The following is a 21,977-nucleotide window of genomic DNA, read 5'->3' as shown; positions in this document are numbered from 1 at the left end:
GACTTTGGATCTTTGGTTTGGTCTAGTAGTAATGATTTGTAGGATGAGTAATTAGGAGTCTAATTTTCATTGAGCTTTTACTTAGGTATATATTCTCTCTCCTTTAGGCTTGTTAGTAATTGTTCAGACCTGAATCATCAGACAGTTTTGTTGGTAGTATCTTCACATACCTCTTGCTGCATAGATGATTTTTTTTAAATTGCATTTTTCATGCAGTTGTCAACTTGTGAAACTGAGATTATCTGCATCATTTGTAATATTAACAATGCTGATAGCTTGGAGTAACTTATCTTGTTTCCACTTCTCTCAAATAACAGGTTGGGCTAGGACATACGCCTTTATTTTAATTAGTACCAAGTGGAAAAATCTACAAAGTTCATCTCGCTTCACTGAAGACTTCATCTTTTTGTCCTTGGCTCAACTGGCATTTTAAATAAAGCTAATAAGTTTTCAGTTGCAGTACAATATACAATATTTCTGTAGTTCTCACATGGCCCTGACTGACTAAATCTGCTTTACTGATGGCTTGGGCTATTTCTAACTTACTTCTACAGGTATTGTGTGTAATTATCCTTTTATTTGAAGCTTTTGCTGAAATGGAAGGCAGTTTTTCATGCTGTTTTGCCATTTTTCTTAAATTGACCATTTCTTACATTGACCAGTGTTAAAATAAACACTGATCGTATTAGTGGTTTAGAATCTCTTAGGTGGGAGAACTGTTAATGCATAATGACAAAACAGGAGTTTTGTGGTCTTGCATATTTATGGAATTCCAGTTTTTGTGGAAGGAGGTGGTAGTCTTAGATACTCTTATAGATAAAATGGTAAACTGAGAGGTAGTGCTAGCATTTTGACATGCACATTTTGACTTGCACCATTGACTGTTGAATGTATGATTGATCAGCTTTTAAACTGCTGATAGTTAAACTTCATCTTAGAATTAAGTGTTCAGTATCTTACTGAACTAAGGGTAACAATTTTGATTTTACCGATTTCTAGATTCTGCAAACAATTTCAAGTAGTTCAGATTGTTTATATTTAAGCGAAGGTCATTTGAAAATAGTTATTAGAAGATGCATTATCACATTTTCCTTAAAAACCATTTTGAGATGTGAATACAGTTTTTAAGGAAAACATATGTGCTGAGGCTCGCCCTGGCTTTGAATATGTTTGTTTGTAGGAACTGTGTCTGTATTGTAGCAGGAAATCCATGCTGATTTAGAAGGAGAGATATTAAAAACTGGAGGCTAACAGTTGGAATTAATAGGGGAAAGAGAAAGTGAAGAGAAAAAAAAATTAAGATTTTAATATTTTATGACTGGGAAAGTGGTACAGTGAAGCTGAATACATTATACTCTGAGCCAAAGACTTGGCTTCTGTTTTTAATTATCACAGATTTTAATTTGTCTGAAAGTTGAAATGGTGATGTGACTGCTTACAGTGCAGTTAGTCGGTAAGGCAGTTTTATTAGTTAGGAGCAGTCTGTCTCACCTAATGAGCTAGAAATGTTTTTTTTTTTTTCTTTTTGTAATAGAGGATGCCATATTGGACTAACTGGTTTAAATGTGATCTACTAGCCGGAATAAAGATCTCACTAGTGTGCTGGAAAGGCCAAGAATTTGGACTAGATTGTTAGAGAACCGATCATATTGCTCCCATTCATTGACCAATATCGTCTTACTAAAACTTCATTATCATAGATGGATTTTGTAATTCTTGATTTGATATTAGGCAAAAAGGGTGGAAATCATCTGTTAATGTTTGGATGTCTACTGAGTTAGTCATTTAGGTTCTTTTATAATCAACAAAGAGAAATATCTGCTTTTAAAGGGTGATAATTTCATTATAAAGTGTACTTAAAGTAGATCAGCAGACCTCTGAACTGTTTTTCTCTCCATTGGAAGTAGAAGGAGTATACATGTGGAGCCCTGGTTTTATAGACAACTGAATCTGCGTGCAATAACTCTCACGAGTATGTGCTTGTAGATTCATAGTATTCTGATCAGCAATAATGTGATATTAATTTTAGTGATCATAATGAAACCCTGTAACTTCTGTGAAAGGAATTGTCTGAGAGATTACTATGAATATTTCAAAAAACAGTGCCAGCGAGATTTCATAGCAATAGCAGTTAAATTCCTATGTTCTACCTCCATAAACACAAATATTAGTATCCTTATAATCAAAGAGCTTTAACTGCCAAGCAATATGAAGAGGGAGGGGAGAGGGAAGTATGCATCTGCTCATAGGATCCAATTTGAAAAGCCTGACTCCAAAAAATCCCAAATGCAGTCTGGTTGCTTTGTCTTTCTATTGCTTAAGCTTTTTTGTCAAAAAAAAAAAAATCCACCACCCAACCCTCTTCCCACTTCCACTGTGATGTTTTTCCCTGCCACCCCAACTGCTAATATGCCAATATTGCAAGATAAACAGTTTTGGTTTAGGTCTGAGAAGCTTCAGGTCTATTTCTCTGAACAGAAGAAAAGCCAGCCTCGAACAGAGTTCTGAGAAGTTTGTGTAATGGCACCACAATTTCAGACTTTGGGAAAGTTCCTTAGAGAAGTTTAATGGACTTGTTTGACTCCTCCCCTTCTCCCCATGTCTTTACATGATCATTGTTGATACAAATGAGCTGGTCTGTGTCAGAACTGTATTTCAGAAGCCTCTTTAGGCTGTCCATCTGTAATCTGTGTGGTTAAAAGGAGGACAACTTGAGAGAGGTCTTCCATAATTAGCAGGCTTAGATTTTATCTGTGGTGTTTGTCCCTTATTGTGAAATAGCTTTACAGAAGACTGCTATTGCTTTGCAAATACTTAATCTAAAATTTCATTTTTATCAAATTAGATATTGGTTCTTTTATTTTAGTTTCATATTGGCCTTTGAGGTGCAGGTAAGAAAGGGCATCAATTCTGAGATGAAACCTTTTTTTAGCCTGTACTGGACTTTACTTTTGCCATCTCTATGGTTTTTTCAGCCTATAGAGTTCATATTTTTCCTCATATCCATGGAGTCAAGGTTATTGCTCCAAGGGAAAGGGATTTTAAGAGAAGTACCACTGCAGGACTTGAGGAAAAACTGCAAGTCAAGAAGTAAACTTATTCTTGCTGCTGTAATATGTGAAACTCTTACAGTAACTTTTGGTTCTGTGTCACTTGGGGTGGTGGTGATGTTTTTGCCACAAACTGTATAAATCAGGAGTTTAAGAAATTAGGTACTTTTAAAAGATATCATATCTTTTTAGCTATATCCCTATACCTGATTTTCAAAATCCCTGAGTAAGCCTGCCATTGAAGTTGTGCTAGGATCTTCCTATAACTCCACAGTCAGCAGATAGGAGAAACATGGGGCATGATACGAGCTTTCATATTCTGTGTAATCATAAGGAATACTTGTTGTTTATATGCAAGATTGTTCTGAAAAGTTAGTATTCTATTAAAAAATACCCTGACTAGACAGTTCTTGTAGGGATTTTGGAGAAAAATTTCTTAAACTTCTTTTGAGTTCTTGGGTGGTAGGACATGTGGACTGTATTGGAGTCTAGAGAGGATATAGAGTATTTTTAAAGGTGTTTAAGTGGGTGTATCATTAGTAACAGTAGAGGGATTCACAAAACATTGCATCCTGTGAGTTTAAAAGAATTTATAGTTAGTTTCATTAATCTAGCTTCTGACTGGTTATGTTTGTATAAAGTAAGCAGAATAGGGAGCTATTACCATTAATTACAGATGATACATTTCAAAGAGCTGTTATGAGAAACAAAATATGAAACAAACTTGCATTGGATACATGTACAAATGTACACATTAATTCCTAATGTAGTAAATAAGAATCGTATTTCAGTGTTAAATGCCTTAGGAACAATTTCTGTTCTTACATGTCAGCTACAGTTGCTATGTTGGACACCACAGCAAATTCTCTAAGCAGATTCTACCCACCTTTTGTGTGAAAATGACCTCTTCTGCCTTACTAGGCTTACTGAAGGATGATCACATTATTTTTGGATATTCTGGCCACCAGCAAAAATAATCCTGGCTTCTTTTTCTGGGCTCATTTTCATTATCAAGAACTGCTGTTTTGATAAAAGCTTATTGCAAAGCCTTCACAAGTTCACTTTGAGACTTCCAAATTAATAGTAGAAATGCGTTTTGTGGCACTGCCTTCTCTTTGCATGAGCTGCAGTCAAAAGTATGGCTGATTTAGTGGGAACAAACTGAAGCAAATGGATAAAAGGGCCTTCATTAAATTCATGCCACTGTTGGAGGATGGGAGGAAATAGTGTTTTGAATTGCCACATCACAGCTGTCAGGCAGAAACTCATTTAAGTGCTTGGGCCTACTGCAGTAATGGTATAAAATGGAGTCATATGTGATCTTGCGAACATACTTTGAGCTAATTTTTCCTCATGGGTACTTGGAGGTAGTTTAAGCTAACTTTCATTTTCTAATTGAGATTGACTAGCGCACCCATGGTCCGTTGCCGCAGTAATTCAAATTTTCTGAATATACACGTTTTGGAATATACAAATTCATGTACTCGTTTTCATTTAAATGTTTTGGGCTCCAGATTCTTCTGTGGGCTTGTGAAAGAGATCCTTGCCTTGTGTAGTGAGCCAGCTCTTGTTGGTCCCAGTTTAGCTGGGTACCGACAGCTTGGGTGTGATGCTGTGAAAGCCGTAGTCAGTGGCTTCGGACTGCTGAATTCCTGGCGAACAGAGAAGAGCTCTGGACTTGTGCGGGTTCAGGACAAGGATCTCCAGCACGGTGTTGTGTCCAATACGGGCAATAGCAGACCTCGGGGAAGAAGAAGAGTAAGGCCGGCATGAAAGGAGACTTCCTGACACGTCAGCATGGAGCTAGTGATTTCCTGAAGAGAAAACTGCATCTCCACCGTAGGTTATCATAGTTTTTGATTTTTTTCATCAAATTGTTAAACTGCTATTTGCATTTTTTTTGTATTTTGGCTTTGCAAAACATGCTGGGGTGAGGAATTGTGCAAGGTAATTGCATATTGTATGAGAAGTGCTCTTTTCTTTTGAAACCTGGACTGCTGGGGAATTCCATTGCTTGTCCCCAATTTCCCTAACGTGAGAACTGGAAAATCATCATTCCATGTTCATTTTCTCCATGACATTTGCAATACTATACTTTTTGTAGCTCTCCCCACTAGCAAATTGTTTCTTTGAGGCAAAGGCCTTTGACCTGCGTAATCTCTCCCTGTGCAGAAGCTGTTGCATAGCTCTAATTATCCTCCTTACCCTTCTGCACCTCGTAGTTTCATCTCAGAAAGGGTATAGTAGCTACAAGAGCTAGGCAGTATTAAACATGAGTGCAGCATGGTTTTATATTATGGCATATTTCTGCCTTTTTTTTGTTCTGCTCCTTTCATCATGATTCTTAATGCTGTTTGCTTATTTGACAGCTACATTCTGTATTTTAGAGGACTAAACGTGCGACCCAGGATGTTTCCTGAATATAATAATAGCTGAATTAATATACATCGTTATAGTTAAGGTCATTCTCTTACCCTTCCTCTGTGTGCTTTTCTCTGCTGTTTTAATCACAGAATCATTTTTTCTTCTGAGATGGTCTTGTATGTCTAAAATCAATTTAATTTAACCTGCTCCAGAACATTTTGCATCAGCTGTAAACAGTCACTTCACTATTCACCGCCACCTTTTGAGAGCTTGTATGAGTATGATAAGCATCCCTGTTTCCAGCAGAGATCCTTGTGGGACTCCCATTGCTGCACCCAAACATGCTATTGCTGCCCTATTCTTGCAGAATTACCCAGTCTGTCTATACATAAATCATACTTACTGACAGAGTTAGTGGCACGGGTATCTGTTCCCCCTGAAGGCTTCTCGCAGAGCTGATAAAAACTTAAGGTCTCTTGTCCCAGAATCTTCAAGATTACAGAAGGGGCAGATTGGTGGACTGGACATTTAAGTCTGCGTACGGTGCAGAACATCGTTGCTGCATCAGTTGTCCCAAATGCTGACACTTTTCAATGTTGTGTCGAGCGTGCCAGTTATACGCGAAACACTGTGCAAAGCTCAGTATGAACGCATTTTATGTTGCTGAAATGGACGCCTCAGGTCTGGCCTAGGATGTGTGTGTGCTCCTAAAACGCATGCTCCAAATTCGCAGCTTGTTTTTCTGCATATTTCCGCAGTCACTTAAGTAGAGCCAAAAAGACTGTGTACGTTCACATACATTTCTGAATAAAGGAGAAATGTCCACGTCAATAGCACAAAGTTTGGGGGGTTTTTTGTTTTTTTTTTTAATTTATATTTGATTTTTACTGCTCCTAAGTAGCAGATGTTTGCCATGGCAGATACATTTCTTTTTCTAATCAAACACTGATTATTTTATTACAAAACACTCATAAATCCTCAGTGAATTGACTCTAATGTAAGGCTAGATTTCTGTGACTGATTTACCAATCGAATATGCTTAGTTTACTTGTAAATGTGTTTTTCCTTCAGTTTTGAAAACTTCCATATTTTTTGCAAGCTTTGACGTATTTAACTTCAAGCTTTGATTCCTGGAACTAGGCGATTACAAGAAACCGATTTCCGCTGTTTCTGCCCCTCCCCTTACATGGATTTTATTTTTTATTTCTTTGTTTTAACTAATCTCTTTTCTAAACTCAGCATGTAGTTGGATGAAACTTTTTAATGTTCATTTTTGAAAACTGTTTAGTTGTCTAGGTCTACAGCTGCCCTAAATGTGGGTGGCGCACGTGGAAGCGGCAGGACTTGGCTCGTTAGCATTCTTCGCACGCGTGCGGACTAGCTGCAAAGCACCATTACTTGGGTTACTTTCCAAAAGATGTAGCTCGTGTTTGTTTAGAAAGCTTTTGCTTATTTTGAGCTGTTATAGCTAGTATACTTCACTGTATCATCCCCAAGTGCTTAGGCGACCCACTTTTCATTGTGGGCTGACAGTCATTGCAGTGTTTTTCTAGAGGGAGCCTATAAAGCCCAGAGATTGCTGTCTTATAACTGCCCCCTTGAACACAGGGTATAGGACCATATGTCAGAGCTTGCAATGACTGTGGAGTCTGATTAATTGGGACATTGCTTTAGAATAGTTTTTGATGGAGAACTTGAGGAATTTTTTTTTTACTTGCTGAATTTCTGTCCTGCACAGGTTTTGGAGGGGCAAGTGACTTGTGTTATGACTGGTAGAAAGAGCATTGCATATCATCAGGAATAACTTCTCCTTCTGCCTTACAGTGATCAAACATTACCCAGAGTTGCTTTTAAACTTGTATTTTTTTGACAGTTTAACTTTTAAGAGTCTGGAGTGTGGTTGCCGTGCTGGTACTTCCATTATATGCTGTTGTGAACGGTCCTGAGTGCTGTACTCGAGCGTAAATGGCAGTTCTGACAGGCAGTCTGAGGCATCATGTGAAATTCTGAGCTCTAGGACAGGGCTGCTGGTGGCCGAGTGTCTCAGCCACCCTGTTGCTGATGGTGGGCTGAAGTGCAGTTTGTGATTTCATTTCCTGGTATTTTGTAAGCTATGTGCAATGTCTTGTTTAACTCTGTTTTTTGCCAGTAAGACCTTGTTGTTGTTTTAACGTTTTCCCCCTTTTCCCACCCTCATCCATGGCGCAAATTAAATTCTCCGGCCTCTGGAAATGGATGCAGCGTGCTCACATGATCAGGCATGAGGTGAGACCAGGTAGCTGGCAGCCGATAGTAACATCTTCAGTTACTACAGCCGTTTCTGAAAAGAACAATTTAACTGTTTTAAAGGTGCTGCCTGCGGCACCACCTGGGCAAATGTCAGCGCTGAGAGGGGAGAGAAGCATGATGTTAGTGTATCGCAATTTCCAAGAACGCTGTCGGAAAAACCTGCATTATTTCATCTTCGGTCTTCCAGTCAGCTTTGGCCTCCTTGATCTTACATGAGCAGTTTAAGGCTGGGATTTCTACTGTATTTTCAAACTATAGGCTAACGATTGCTTTGGATGCTGGAAGATGAGTCACTAGAAAACAACCGGAAGTTTCCCAAACTGTGACACATGCAGTCTTGTACAGCTGAGATGCTTGTTTCGGTTCATGTCCTTTTATTAAGCATCTTTCCTTTTCCACAAAAAGGAAAATCCCCTTAATTTGGTGCTCTAATAATGATCATAATTACGTACTGGCTCAAAAAACGAACTCATACTTCACCTTTATTTTAATCAGTGTATTCTGATGTCTTAGAGTGCTTACTTGTAGTAATGTGTTATTAGATCTTAATTGGGTAATGAAAGGGTAAACGGGTTGGAAAGCCATGTGGTGAATAATGTGGTTAGTCATACTGTATTGCGTAAGCAGGCCTGTCACTCTTTCAGTGAGAATTCTCATGTAGTTACGTGCCTTCGTTTCCTTCATTGTGACAGTGCTGGATTTAATTAGATTTTATGGGATCTAGGCTTACAAAAAGGCTCAAAGTTCTGTATTCAAAACCCCGACAAACGGAATGACCTTTTTTCCCTCCGAAGATAAAGGTATTCTGTGTTCCTGTGCTGGGGCATAATTGCAGCAAAGCTGGTGCAGGGCGATTGCAGCACGTCTGGGCTAACCTTTGCAGCAGGCTTGAGGAGATGGGGCATCCTATGTTTTGTACTGTTTCGAGTGGGAGAGGAGGGGACAGGTTTCTGTTTAGCAACAATGCTTAGTAATGACTTTTCAAGGAAGTAAAACTCTGTTCTAGCAGCTCATAACAGATAGAGACAAACTATTTACTTTATTTGGAACATACCTGCTTTCCTAGCTTGCCTCTGTCTTATAAATGAAATATTCTTATGTTGTCATCTTAAAATTTAGAGACTCAGGCTGTGCACTAGAAAACAAATAGGTCTTAATATTTTGAATCACTCATATATTTGCGTGCATACAAAATGCATACCTGTCGAAACTAAATCTTATCACAAGAACATGACTTAAAACAAGCGTATTTCCTTTTTGCTATCATGGTGTCCTGCTATAACTTTGAATTACAGTCAAGTTAAAGTATCAACAGTGAACTGAGTTCCTTAAGAAAAAATAGCGTAGGATACTATTCTGAAATAGGAACTGAGGGCTGTTCATGTTTCTTGGTGTGGGCCTGTGTGGATTGGGTAAGAAATCCATGTTTTGATAATGCTAAAAGATGGCTCTTAGACATCTGGACAGGTGTGACCAGGTTGTGCTTGCACAAAAACTCGAAGCCACAGAGTTTTGTTAGGATATAGATCTTCACAGCCATGTTGAGTGTTTATGAAATGTTTTCTTAGTAAGTAGGTTAGGCAAACACATGTAAGATTTTTAGTGAGATGAAGATAATTTGCATCTTTCATTAGGTCTGAAATATCAGGTAGCTTCGGAAGAAACAGCGTACTCTTCACAGTCTTTCATATAAAGAAATGCTTGGTATTTCTTGGGAAGAAAGCATATTAGAGACGGTGAATTGGTTGCGTTAGGGGCTCCATTTGGCTTGTTCCTCTGTATTGGAGGGAGAGTGGGTAGGTTTCACTAGGGAAGAGCACCCTGGAGCTGCTGGGTGGTGTGCAGCTTCTCCTGCCTCCCCTGCAAGCACACCCAGCAGAAATGTTGATAAGACTTTCTTTATTTCTCTCTCTCTCTCTCTTTTTTTTTTTTTTTAGTAAGATAGACTGATCATAACATGTTCATTGAATTAGTTTTATGTGAAGGCTGGATTAATTCCTTTTAAATTTTGGAGTGGTCCCCGTTTTTAAGCCTAGATTTCTCAGCTGCTTGAAATGTATACTTCTAGGGCTTTTATAGATGAGTGAATTTGGTCTACTAATTGTTATGGTTTCTGCTTATAACAGGATTTGTACTACAGAGCAGGAAGATTGCACGCTGGGTGTTCTCTCCCCTGCCCTTACTATTCTGTATTTGTTGAAGGCTGGCTGGAAGTGCTTTGCCCTTATTTGACCCATGACAGTTTTGTTTTGCTTTTTTTAATTGGTAAAGTAAATAGGAAACGGTCAGTATTTAATTCTGAGAGGAAACAGCAAGTGATCCCAACACCTCTGAATGGTTTCAAAAAACTGGCTGAACTAAGGACTTGCTTAAAAATCAGTCTTTATTCCTTTCAGCCCCAAACAGAACAGACACTGTCTAGTTGAATGTGGCTCGAATAACCTTTGTTAAGGCTAAAATTCAGAAGAATGAATTTAGGCTAAGCTTACCACAAACTTCATACCTCCAAGCAACCACTTACAGTTTCAACATGGGGGGCAACAGAACCAGTACAAACCCATGTTTTTCTAACAACTCAAATTTGTGACTGTAATTCAGTACCAATATTGAGTTATGCTTTTGCCCTGCAAATTCTGTAGTCTGAGTCACCTTATAGTAGCCAACTGCTATGTGAAACATTTATGCAAAATGAAAGTGCACTCCTTCTCTGGAGGTATGGATACATGGGTAAACTGCTGCAAGGCAAGCTGAGCTTCAAATGTGCAGCACTGGAGTATTCTGCAGTAGCACCAAAATGTTAAGTTAAAAAACTTACCCGTTTCTCACTGAAGGGTAAAAGTGAACACATTTGTAACGCTGAGCAGTTAATAAGACATTAATTAACATGCTAGTTTAACTTCCAGTAATTTGTTCTGTAGCACTAACCTGATGCCGCACAAGGCAGTGAAGCCAGGAATGCTTCTCCGTATGCTTTTTTTCCATGACAACATTACTTCTGTCCCTGTGTTTCCCCTGAGTTGTCAGTGAAACAGTTAAAACGATACTTTTTATGTAGTGGAAAGAGTTAAAGCTCTCCTTGGAAATTGGAATTGTTGCTTAGGGGAAAAAAAAGGCTATGGAGCTGTGTTTTGAAACTATCCAAAATATTATCTATTTGCGGAAAAATAAATGACAATGTGAATTTGCAAACTCTCACTATTTGACTAGCTCCCCCCACCCCCACTTTTGTAGATGCTTGTCTGGTGCTTTGGGAACTCGCCTCGTGTTTAGTCTAATTTTGTAATCTCTTAGATTGCAAAAAAATTTTCACAACTTTTGCAATAGGCATGAATAATGAGTTGTTGAGCTGTCTGTAGTTACCCTTTTGGTAAAGATAACCTTAAGATATAATGAAACCCTAAGTGGAGCTGTATCCTCATTTCTGTAGCTGTTCTCAGTGCTTTCGGTGTTTGTTGCTGGTGTGTCTCTGGTGTGACACCACATTTTGTGAACTAATTAGATGTTGAGCTTGTGTTTTAATCAGGCTTGCCTTTAAATGCCCTTTCTTCATTGTCCTCTCTCTTGGCCCAAACTGGATTTTGAGTTGCAAACGTGGAAAGGAAATGGCGTCTTCGGTAGTGGTTTGCTTTGTTTCTGCTTGTGGGTTTTAAAATAATTTTAATTTCAGGACCAAATCATCCAAGTGGTAAACGTAGGAAAATCAGTGACAGAGAAGTTTCAGCCTTGTAATCCCAAGCCATAGTATGAATCTTTTTATAGTGTCAGTCATGCTGTCAGTGTAACACAGACAGTAACCTGCTCCCTTTCTCTAGCCGAGGTGAGTGTCTGTCACTGGGTGTGCGTGCTTGCTGCCCTTGTGTGGGAATGGGAACAGGGTCTCAAGGGGCCAGAGTGAAAGGAGCTCACCTGGGTGTGTGCTACAGTCCCTAGGCAAGGAGTTTAAACTCCGGGCAAAATTAATAGGAATTTGAGCACTTTATTGCAGCGATTCTTGTGCTGCTTTCCCGAATCCTCAAATATGCAGCTTGTGTGAATTGTTTTGCTTAACACCTGTGCGTCTGGTGGCAATTCCAGTGATGTTGGAGCGACGCACATGTTGCCAGCAAATTGGTTGTTTGTAGGACAACCCCCTTTGGAACTACTCAAAATAGCCAGTTATGATTGTGGTAGTTGGAGAAAGCTTTCCGTTTTTCTGACCAGAAATTGATCTTTTTTTTGGTCATGATTTAAATAGAAAAACTATTTTCAAACTGTTTGTAAACATGACCTCAGAATCAGAACATCTAGGAAAATGAGTTTGGGTTTTAGTAAGAAGGAAATATTCTCGGCCAAAATGCTGCTTCAGCTTATCATAGGAAGTATAGTTCAGGAACTGTTATTCCTGTTCTTCTCTGCGGACTGAGATTTCTAGTAAGAATAAATCTGCAATAACGTAGCAGTCTCTCTTGGGGACCAAAGCAGTGCATCGCAGGAGAAGTCCAAGGAAATGGCTCACATAAGCAAATCTATTTATAAGGCAATTAGATTACAGTTTTACAAGTGGTATAGTGGTAGTGCATTGTTTGAAATTCATGTTTTGTTACTTGCCGAAACATTTTGAGATTTGGAGTCTCTTGAAAAAATAAATTTTTTCCATGTGAGTTGTTTTTACACATTTGTATATTTGAAATTTCTACAAAACGTTTTTTAATCGGTTGTATTGAGGCTACTGACAGATAAGCAGTACTGCGTTTAGGTGTATTGATTTAAGAGTCTATTGCTCTTTGAGGCAAAATTGCCAAAATGGGATATACGCCCATTTCTCCGTCGCTGGAGCACAAAGTCTAGTGGTTGCACTTTAGACTGCATAGTTGCCTGAACCGCTGAACTTTGTGCTGAAGTAGCTGGAGCAGTGGTTTTGCTTACCGCGCTGTGGCGTTGCTAACCTTCAGCAGGGGCAAGAGTGGTTGTCTGTCCTGTGAACTGAGGAAATGCGTGTAGATTTGCTAAAGTCTGTGTCACCGGCCCTAGGTGATTGAGAGGCCGACTTGCAATTCTGCTTCCTTTAGACCAAGCGATGCACAGGCTTCTTTGTCCGCAATTTGTAAAGCAAAATGCAGAACTGATACTGCTGTAATGACCCTCTGAGCATTAATAGAGAGTAGAAAACTTTTATCTCCTCTTAAAACTTCAAGAATTTCCTTGGCACATTCAAAAAAATTTGAAGTGGCTTTTAACTTGTAACAGCTTGTAAAGAAGTTGGGATTGTAGAGGAGCTGCTCATTTGCAGGGCCTAACTGTATTAGCTTCTGCTAGTTCACTGATAAGAAATGTGCATGGGGTATTCTTAATTTTATTTTGCATACATGTTCAAATCTCTGTATTCAGCCAGGTAAATTGAATAAAAATGTTTTATGCCAGTGGTTATGTCAGGCATTTTGAAGCCTTAACGGAAATGAACTATGTACCTGGTGTCACTGAAGTGCTTTAACAGAAGTGTTAGGGTATTCCCAGCCTAGCTCTGTATCTTGATCGTTTGAGTAGTCTCCTACTGGTAGAAGCTGTGAATTTGAAATTTTTATTGGTCTGAGAACATTGAATTCCAGTTTTCTTCTGAACAGATGTGCTGATTTGTTTACTGAATGAAGCCTAGCATGATCTCCCTCAACTGTCCTTCTAAAATAGGAGCATGAACTGATCACCCGTACGTAAAGAACAATATAAGCACCTAAGCTGAGGAGAGATTTTAGGGTTATGGATCCTTTTCTTGGATAGGTGGCTTAGTAGCATTGCTACTAGAGCCTTGCATAGATGCTGCAGGTAGGTGTTTAAATTCAGAGAGGCAGGATTTTGTGTATCTCCCATCAGTGCTTCTCTGTCAGGTGACTTAGCTATCCTTATGCTCAGAGTAAGTTATTCTTGGGTCTAATGATTTAGTTGCTATGGAAAGAATATAAGTAATGCAGCTTTGTGTTCTCTACTTCAAAGTGAATATCTAACCCCCTTTCTCTGAATCTGTATCCAAATACTTTCCTTTCAGAGGTACCTCCATTCATGTTTGCAAAAGCTCAAAGTTTCCACAAGGATGTTTATCTCGATACTGGTTGACCCAAAGTGGCTAAATGTGTTGTTTTGGTGCCTATTGGAAGTATTCTTTTTTTCTTCTTCTTCTAGGACGTGAAAGTCTGAGAAATGAACAAATTACGGCAAAGCTTTAGGAGAAAGAAAGATGTCTATGTCCCAGAAGCCAGTAGGCCTCATCAGTGGCAGACTGATGAAGAAGGTGTTCGTACTGGCAAATGTAGCTTTCCTGTTAAGGTAAGAGTTTTTGCCTTTCTTCCGGTTAGCCATGGGATACTCTTGCCATGAAATATTATTTGGGTTTTTCTGGCAAGCATAAGCCGGTGACATGCTTCATTACACATTGACCTATTTTACAGCTAGCTCTCTTTGCAGAGGATGTGGGTTTTTTTTTTTTTTTTAAAGCCAGATGAATCACGTAACAAATGTCTTGGAAAATTGTTGTCTGATATACTACATCATTGAAATAAATCATGTAGCTAGGCAGAAAGCTACTATACTATTTGTTTTCATTTTTCTGGAAGAGCAGAAATGATAAACCTCTTAGACTGCATAGAAAGGTACTTAGTTCTGCTTATTAAAAGTGAAGGTATCAGTTACAATTTTGCTTGAAAGGTAAGCTGTGGGTTTTACTTGGAAAGAAATCCTTCTTCCCTTTTGATAATTGAAAAAGTTGCAAAATAATACCTGTTTTGTCTTCTAGTGTTTGAGGTATAAGCAATTGCTAAGTTTTGAGAGTATCTTCTACATTATGATTGCTATGTAATATATATGTATTTTTATGTTTATGTATATTTTTATATATATTATATATAATACGTAAAAATAAGTGTGTGTATATCTATTAGAACCAATTAATGCATTTGAAACTTGAATTAACCTTTTTCAATCCTTGATCCTCATTTCAGATTGAGTATTATAAATAGGTATTTTCTTTCCTGTCATCATTTTTCCTTCCCTTTCTTAAAAATCTGTGCTTTCCCTACTGTGCCTATGTTGAAAAAGCTTTCTGAGATGCTTCATGTGAGGAGAGTTTTAATATGCCACCTCAACATGCTTGTCAGTGTCTGTACTGAGCACTGTAAGATAACCCAGAAGGCGCAGGTGTTTCTTGGTAGGGAGAAAGCAGATAGTTAGGGTGTTTTGCTGCATATGCTCACCCTGTAACCAAAACCTCCCTGCCCCAAGGCATACTAACACTCTCTATAATATCTCTATAATAGGTCTTCAGTGGCTGACATCGAAAGCTTAAGGTTTAAATATCTGTGCATAAGGAGAATAACGTCTATGCTTCTGGCACCTCAGGGTTTTTTATTGGTTTTTATCTGTGTTACACCTGAAGTGATTCTGTGCAGTTGTTAAACAAGTGACGTTGCTAGGTGGGACCCTTGAAATTGGCTTTTGGTTGCGGCATGTTGTAAAGCTGTGGGTTTGTGTGGATGCACAAGAAATTGGAGATAACTTTCACACTAAATTTATTGTCTCTTTTATCCTAATGTAATTGCCTGTGTGTGCTTTTATGTACATTCAGGTGTATATAACATGCAAACTAACTTTTTAGCTTGTTATGGTAGCTTATTCCTTTGTCCTCCTTCATGCTCCTTACTGAGCATGAAGGGTGTGAATAGCCCTTTGCTGTTTGAAGACTAAATTTGTTTGTTTGTTTTTACCTCTTGATCAGGACTTGCAGTTGTAATGACAAATGCTTCCTGTATTTAGATGAAGCATTCATCTATTCTGGGCACATGTGCCCCCAGTGAGAAAAAGTTTGGAGCTATTCTGTGGTGAAAAGGTATAGAAATGGATGAGTCCTTGCATCCCGTCATCCTTCAGGGACTTGTTTAGCCTTATTTGACTGCTTCGTATTGAAATTCACTTGTACAGTTGAGTTAATTTGTCCATTGGAAAAATTGCTCTGAAGTAAAAGTGCCTTTACTTAGGTTTCCTCATTCAGTCAGAGTGGTGGGAACTTGCAGAAGCTGTAACGAGGTGAAAACTTTTAATGGGAACAGCTTGCCGTCAGGAGGTGTACGAGCTTGTTCCATTAGAATTTATCGTCCAAAATCCTGTGCCTCGAGGTGGACAGCAATGGCAAGTTTTCTTAGGCTGGGGCTGCAAAGTGGGTGTTAGCTAGTGCCTGAGAGATGCAGGCAGGAAGCGTGCCATTGTGAGCGAACAAGATAAACCAGATGTGGAGTCATCAGTTTAGTGGGTGGTACTATATTTTGCTCACAAAAAGAATAGGACTTTGTGCTATTGAAGGAGAGTATCCTGTCACGCAGTTCTTGGGTATTATTCAGAAATTCATACGTTCCAGGAAAGCGTGCTGTCACCCATTGCCTTAAATATCTGAAGGGGTGTCTTTTCTGCCTGAGCTTCCTCAGTGGAGCGGAAGAAACTGAGATATCTTGGAAAAATGCATTCAAGTCTGAAACATGATGAAAACATCTTCGGGTTTTTTTTTTCAAGTTTCTAAGTGGGCGTTCCAGAGTGGTCTATTGCCCGCGGTATATCTGCTCAAACACAATTTAATATGCTTTTGTGGAGGTTACGTTTGACCTTGATCTTTATGGTCTGCCTCCCCACCTAAAAATTATCAGCTGCTGTTCTTAAAAGCTCAAAATATAGCTGAGGGGCAAGATTGGAGCCTGGCTTTTAAAGAGATGACAATTATTTTACCTGCATAGCTGATGAAGACCTGAGAAATGTTAACAGATCTCTCCGCAGCTGTATGTAAGGTTTCCTTTCTGAAAGAAAAATACGTGAAAGCAATGTAGTAGGAGCCATGGTGAAGTCTTTGTTTCTTTTAATACTTACTAATTTATTTAGCTAAGATTCTTGAGTTCTGATCTCTGGGATGAGGAGACTAGTGTGAAAGCAGAGTAGAGAATATTTGCTCTCAGTTTCTCTTGTAAAAGAGATAGATCAGGAAAGTGTGATGGGAGAAAGATATGTCACTCCCTTAAACTAGTGTTAAGTTGGCGTGTGTTTAATTTCTTGCCTTTGGGCTTTTTTTTTCTTTTTTTTCCCCTGGAGTTGAGGTGTTTGTAGAGTGCTACCACAGATTTATCTGATTTTAGGTTTTACAGAACATATGGAACCACTTTGAAAGTCCTGTTGCAAATAGGATTTCATCTCGCCCCCAGGCTTTGTTCTGTTAGTGTTGGACAGGGACTCCGGTAGCTGTTCCCTCCTTGTTCTTTGAGGATGCTGCTCTGCAAACAAATGTAGTGTTATTAAAAGGTTTTCTGCACCGGCACTGTTCTTGATAGATTGCCTATGCTATGTTAACAGCTGACCCATCGTGTAAATTACAGTCTATAAACATGGCATAGGATTTTGAGCAAATCTGCTGTGCACTGTGAAATGTTTGTTTTTGGGTAGAGCAGATTTTCTGTGGAAACTATTGGTCAAATTCCTATTACATAGTTGCCTTAAAACTGGGGGAAGTGGATTTGATGTGCAGCTGGTTCTCTTCATTTCTGTGCTCCTAAACTTGGGGCTTGTACAGGTACTCCTGGCTGTGTACTGTTACTCTTAGGCAATGATGCTTTGGTTTAACAATCTGTTTTCCCACAGGTTTCAGGATGGCTGTATTATATATAACCAGCTGCTGATCATATTGTCTCAGTCAGGTTATCAGTGCATGTAGAATTTATTTACAGATAGCTCGTCTCTGTATTTGGACTCTAACCAGGGCTGCGGTGGTAAGCCAACACACCCAACATCCCGCCTGGAAATGGCTAGCAACCTTCCTGCACAGCGCTTCTACATAAACCGTTTTGAATTGGCTAGAAGTGCAAAAAAGAGCCATAATACTGGAACATAAAACAGTTTTTGCACTCTGCTGCATCAGGAGAGAGACAGACACCTGTCTGTCAGCAAAAGTATGAAAAGGTTATTAGACGTGTGTTTAGGCAAGTGTGACTTGCAGAGTGTTAGTACCCCTTAGGCACATAACCTTAATGCTCTATTAACTCTTGTGGTATGGAGGCACGATACATTGCGTCTTTTATAGATATACTCAGAATTGCCCCTTTATTATTGCATGTGCAGCTGTTTCAGTTGCTGAAAAATGTGTGCAGAAATTTATTTTCAAAGGTGATCTTGCTCTTCCACTGTCCTAACATAAATTAGAGCTGCTATGTTTCAGTAGTGAATCCTGCCTCTGAAGGGAAAAAAACTTTGCCGGAATATGTAATGTATAAGAGACTTGGATGGAGACATTGTATTTGAAACTATTCAGAAGTAGGTTATTCTAACAGATGATAAAGCCACTCTTATCAGTGATATAATTTATTTTTACACAATCTTCATAAATCATAATAGCAAAAATTGAAGTTCATTGACATACATGCTTTAAAAATTGCTGTCTTGCTCCAGACGCTACCTCACTGAGAACATGCAGCTGTTCTATGTTTTAATGACTAAAATATTTGACACTAGGGCTTCTTTTGTCTGAAATGCCTTTTCAAATGTCCCTCTGGGTAAGTATTTTTTATTCATACAAATGCACTTTAGAGTAACTGGCCTGTGAAATTCCTATCAGAAAAATTAGGTCATTTCCCTCTGCATAACAGAACTAAACAAATGAAATATTTGGAAGTTCTTAGTTCTTCTGTCCAACTGGACATGTTAAATAGAATAGTAACAGCTGATTCCTACTTGTGAATCTAGAGACTCAACAGTCTGATACAGCTGAGATTAATTTGTTGCTGCCACTTTCATGTTTTTTTCTGGTAAATCTCTCTTGACCTTAATGTGTCTAAGACTACTACTGATTTTACATATATATTTAAGTATTTTTATTCTATTTCAAAGACTAAAGATATCAATTTGTGAAAGAGTTGTGTGCAAAAAAATTGCACCTTTGAACCCAAAGTCTACCATTTGTTGCTGAATGCCTGGTATTATGTGAATTAGCCTTTCCATTGAATCTTGATTTTTGTGTTACTGTTGACAAATAAAAATTATATCAGTGCAGTTGTATGTTCACACACACAAGAACTGACTTTTCGGAGCCAATGCTCTTTCACTGGTTTTCCTATGTAGCCCTTGCAGTGGTGGGGGAAGTTTGGACAACGTTGTCTTGCTTTATATTCAAATCCAGCTAGAAGACGAGGGGACAACTTGCACTGAGCCTTGTAGATTATTCTTACCGAGACTTCTGAGTGTCAGTTCCCATCTCTGGTATCCCTGTGACACAGGAGCCTGTTACATAATTAGCTTGTACATGGCTCTGCTGAAACTGGCAGCAGTAGGAAATAGGCCACTTCTGTCCCTGTGCTGCGTGCTCTCGCAGCACGAGTGGCTGTCTGGTTGTCATCTTCATTGTCTAATTTTCATATTGAAGCTTATTGCTTTGTGTCTAACTATAAATCTCATATTAAAAACAAATAAATATTAAAATAAATTAAATAATTAAAAATAATTAAATGATCAGCCTATAACGTCTTAAAGCAAAGCTGGAATGCCATCCTGTTCACATCAGGAAGACTGATACTTGGCACAAACAAGCGTGCCTTTAATTTTATGTCTGAAATGCACTTCTAGCTTTTCAAAATAATAATAGCTGTGGAAGAGCTGACCAGCAGGTTGATGTTTAAGTGCCTCAGTGCTAGGCGTATGATTTTTTGACCATGAAAGTGTAAGATGCTTGAATAGTTTTTGGCAACTATGTTAAGTATTTTAAAGAAGTGAATGTGACAAATCTGCTCATTCTTGAAATGTTGCTCAGCTTTACACATGTAAACACTACAAGTCCCTGCCTCTTGAGACGGGAATTGATGTTAGCAGTGAACAATAACCATTCTTACTGAATGCTAACCCAGAAGCAAGTAAGTGTAATTTTTTTAAAATGCTGCAGCAATTAACATTTAAGATCACAGAAAAAAAGCTTGAAGGCAACTACTCGTAAAAGCATGGGGATTATAACAGAAAGTGTGAGACTTGCCTTAAATTTATTTCTGTGCATTTTTGTTGTGATGAAAAGGAATGTAATGCAATCCCTAATCTTTAAAGTTTTTAGATTTGTGTGCAACTCCCAGTTTTGTTTGAATAGCCTTGCAAACCAGAAGTTTTAAATGTAGCTTATTACCCAACTTGAAAACCCTCCTGTCTTTGGCCAAGGCCAATTTTTAAACTGTTTGATAAACTTTGAATAGTTTTAAAGATTTGAATATTAATGTCTGGAACCAAGTAAGATGCAGATTTGCCATAAAAATGGTTTCGATGTGCCTGCAAGAGTCTTTCTTTTAAACGTAATTTAGGTATTGGAAACCAGAAAGTTATCATTGAGTTATATCTTTAAATTCTGTTTTTTCTTCACCTAGAGGATTTGCAGTGTCATAAATGAAAATTGTAATTCTTGCAGTACTTGAAGAAAGGTACAATGTACACCTGTGCAGTGTGTTTCTGAAACTTTGAGTTATCAACATTTCATTACAAAAAAAAGCATCTTCAGTTTATTAACTAATGCTGAATTAGGAATGTAGGAATTGCACATCAGAATGAACAGTTGAAAACCGTAAGTCTAACAGTACATACACAAAGCTGTAAAGGGTCTAGGAGATATAGTGGGTTTAAGCTTCTTCACGGGAGATTTAGGATAGGCATTAACAACAGCAACTCAGCAAAACAACCCCCCTTTCTAATAGTAAGCATTGTAAGCTCTAGAGTAGATGGTCTAACCTGTTGATCTTCTGGTATGGAAATGGCATAATACTGCAAGGCTGACTTCTGTAATGCAGATGTGGAAGTAGATCCTGCCCTGAGGCAAGTGATGTCCTACATAACCTCCTGAGTTGCTTTTCAGCCTCGTTTTCAGGATTTGTGAGAATATGAAGAATATAGCATTTGCGTGTTCTATATTGAGCCTTGCTACTTCATCTTCATTAGGGTCCTAATTGGAAATGTTTTTTATTCCCTACCTAGCAGTGTTGTTTCTGTTCAGTGATAAATCTGATATTAGAATCAGTAAGTGAAATGCCTTTACACAGTGTGGCCCTTGGATGGGTACAGTCTGAGGAGACGTTGAGAACTACTAGTATAAATAGAACTTTATTTTTAGGGTCAAAATCTTTTGGCCTGTGTTATTCAGAGACATTCAACAGTTATAGCCGTTAGAGCTCTTCTTTTTGGTCATTTAAGAAGTTGATGAGACGTTTTGCCTTCTGATGACCTAAGGAGAGTGGAGGAAGTTGGACCCTAGGGAAATGTATAGCATCATAACTAACCTCTAGCTTTTGACTATGCAGAGTTACCTTAGTTTGTGTTTGGTCATACTTAATCACTGAGGGTTTTTTGGTTGTTGTGCTTTTATAGCTCTGTCTGAGGAAACAGCTGTTTCAGCCTAACAAGTTAGAAAGCATGAACGTGGTTGTGTGAGAGAGGGAGAGAAATAAAGTATTGATCATTGTGGTGTAAATCTTATATAAGTCAGTGGGAAAGTAGCTCAACTTTAAGTAGAATCCAGACTTTCTGGATTTAGGCTTACGTCTAGTTGCAAGACAACATTTCACCTGTATCTAGGGAGTTCTGGCTTTAATTCTTGAGCAACACCTATTCTGTTCCAATACTTATTAGAAGCATATCTGCACATGAAGATTCCAAGTAGTTAATTCCGTGTTAATATTAAAAATAATCCCTCAGTGGTAGAGAGAACAGTAGTTACACAGAGAAAGAAAGAAGAATGTTGTTGCCTCTAAGACGAATACTAAGAAAACGGTGGTGTGATTCTCTCTATGGCAACTAGTTCCATGACAAGGAACACCTTGGCCAAGACCTATGGTAAGCTCATTTCATGTGTTCGTATAGTTTCAAATGTAATCTGAAGAACCTAATCTGTTTTTGCAAATAGAACAGTGTATGTGAACATCTGCTGATACAGAGAAGATTTCACTGATTTGTGAGCTGTATCCCTTTAGAAAAGGGACTGGAGCAGTATGTTCCTGGGTTTGAATGTAGGAAACTGGCTTGAGTGAATTGTCCTCGTGAAGGAACTTTCTTTTTGCCAGCTATTGTTCTTGACTTTCAAAAGCGAGTTAGTCAAGTATTTGTGAAAGAGAAGAAAACAAAGGCAGACCACCAAATAGTATTTAGAGTGCTAGGACATGGACGGTGGAGCTATTTCATTGCTGACCAGCACCTTTTCTGACATGATCCATCAGCCCTTGGTGTTCTGTTATGGAACAGTTTCAATGATACTGAATTGCT

At 38.6% G+C, this 21,977-nt stretch overlaps 1 protein-coding gene across 9 annotated transcripts in view; it reads left to right on the top strand.

Moving 5' to 3' along the window:
* NUMB (NUMB endocytic adaptor protein) overlaps positions 1 to 21,977 on the top strand; it is a 101,090-nt gene that overhangs the window by 50,086 nt on the left and 29,027 nt on the right. For all 9 annotated transcript variants that reach the window (XM_064512565.1, XM_064512562.1, XM_064512564.1 and 6 more), the window contains one exon: positions 13,857 to 14,000. In XM_064512565.1, coding sequence (XP_064368635.1) covers positions 13,875 to 14,000 — 126 coding nt within the window. In that variant the 5' untranslated portion in view covers positions 13,857 to 13,874. The remainder of the gene's footprint in view (positions 1 to 13,856; positions 14,001 to 21,977) is intronic.

Source organism: Dromaius novaehollandiae, chromosome 5, assembly GCF_036370855.1.
Source record: "Dromaius novaehollandiae isolate bDroNov1 chromosome 5, bDroNov1.hap1, whole genome shotgun sequence".
In the NCBI taxonomy this organism is placed as follows: Eukaryota; Metazoa; Chordata; class Aves; order Casuariiformes; family Dromaiidae; genus Dromaius; species Dromaius novaehollandiae.
The sequence above is the reverse complement of the archived record's forward strand: the minus strand, read 5'-3'. Positions and strand labels throughout refer to the sequence as shown.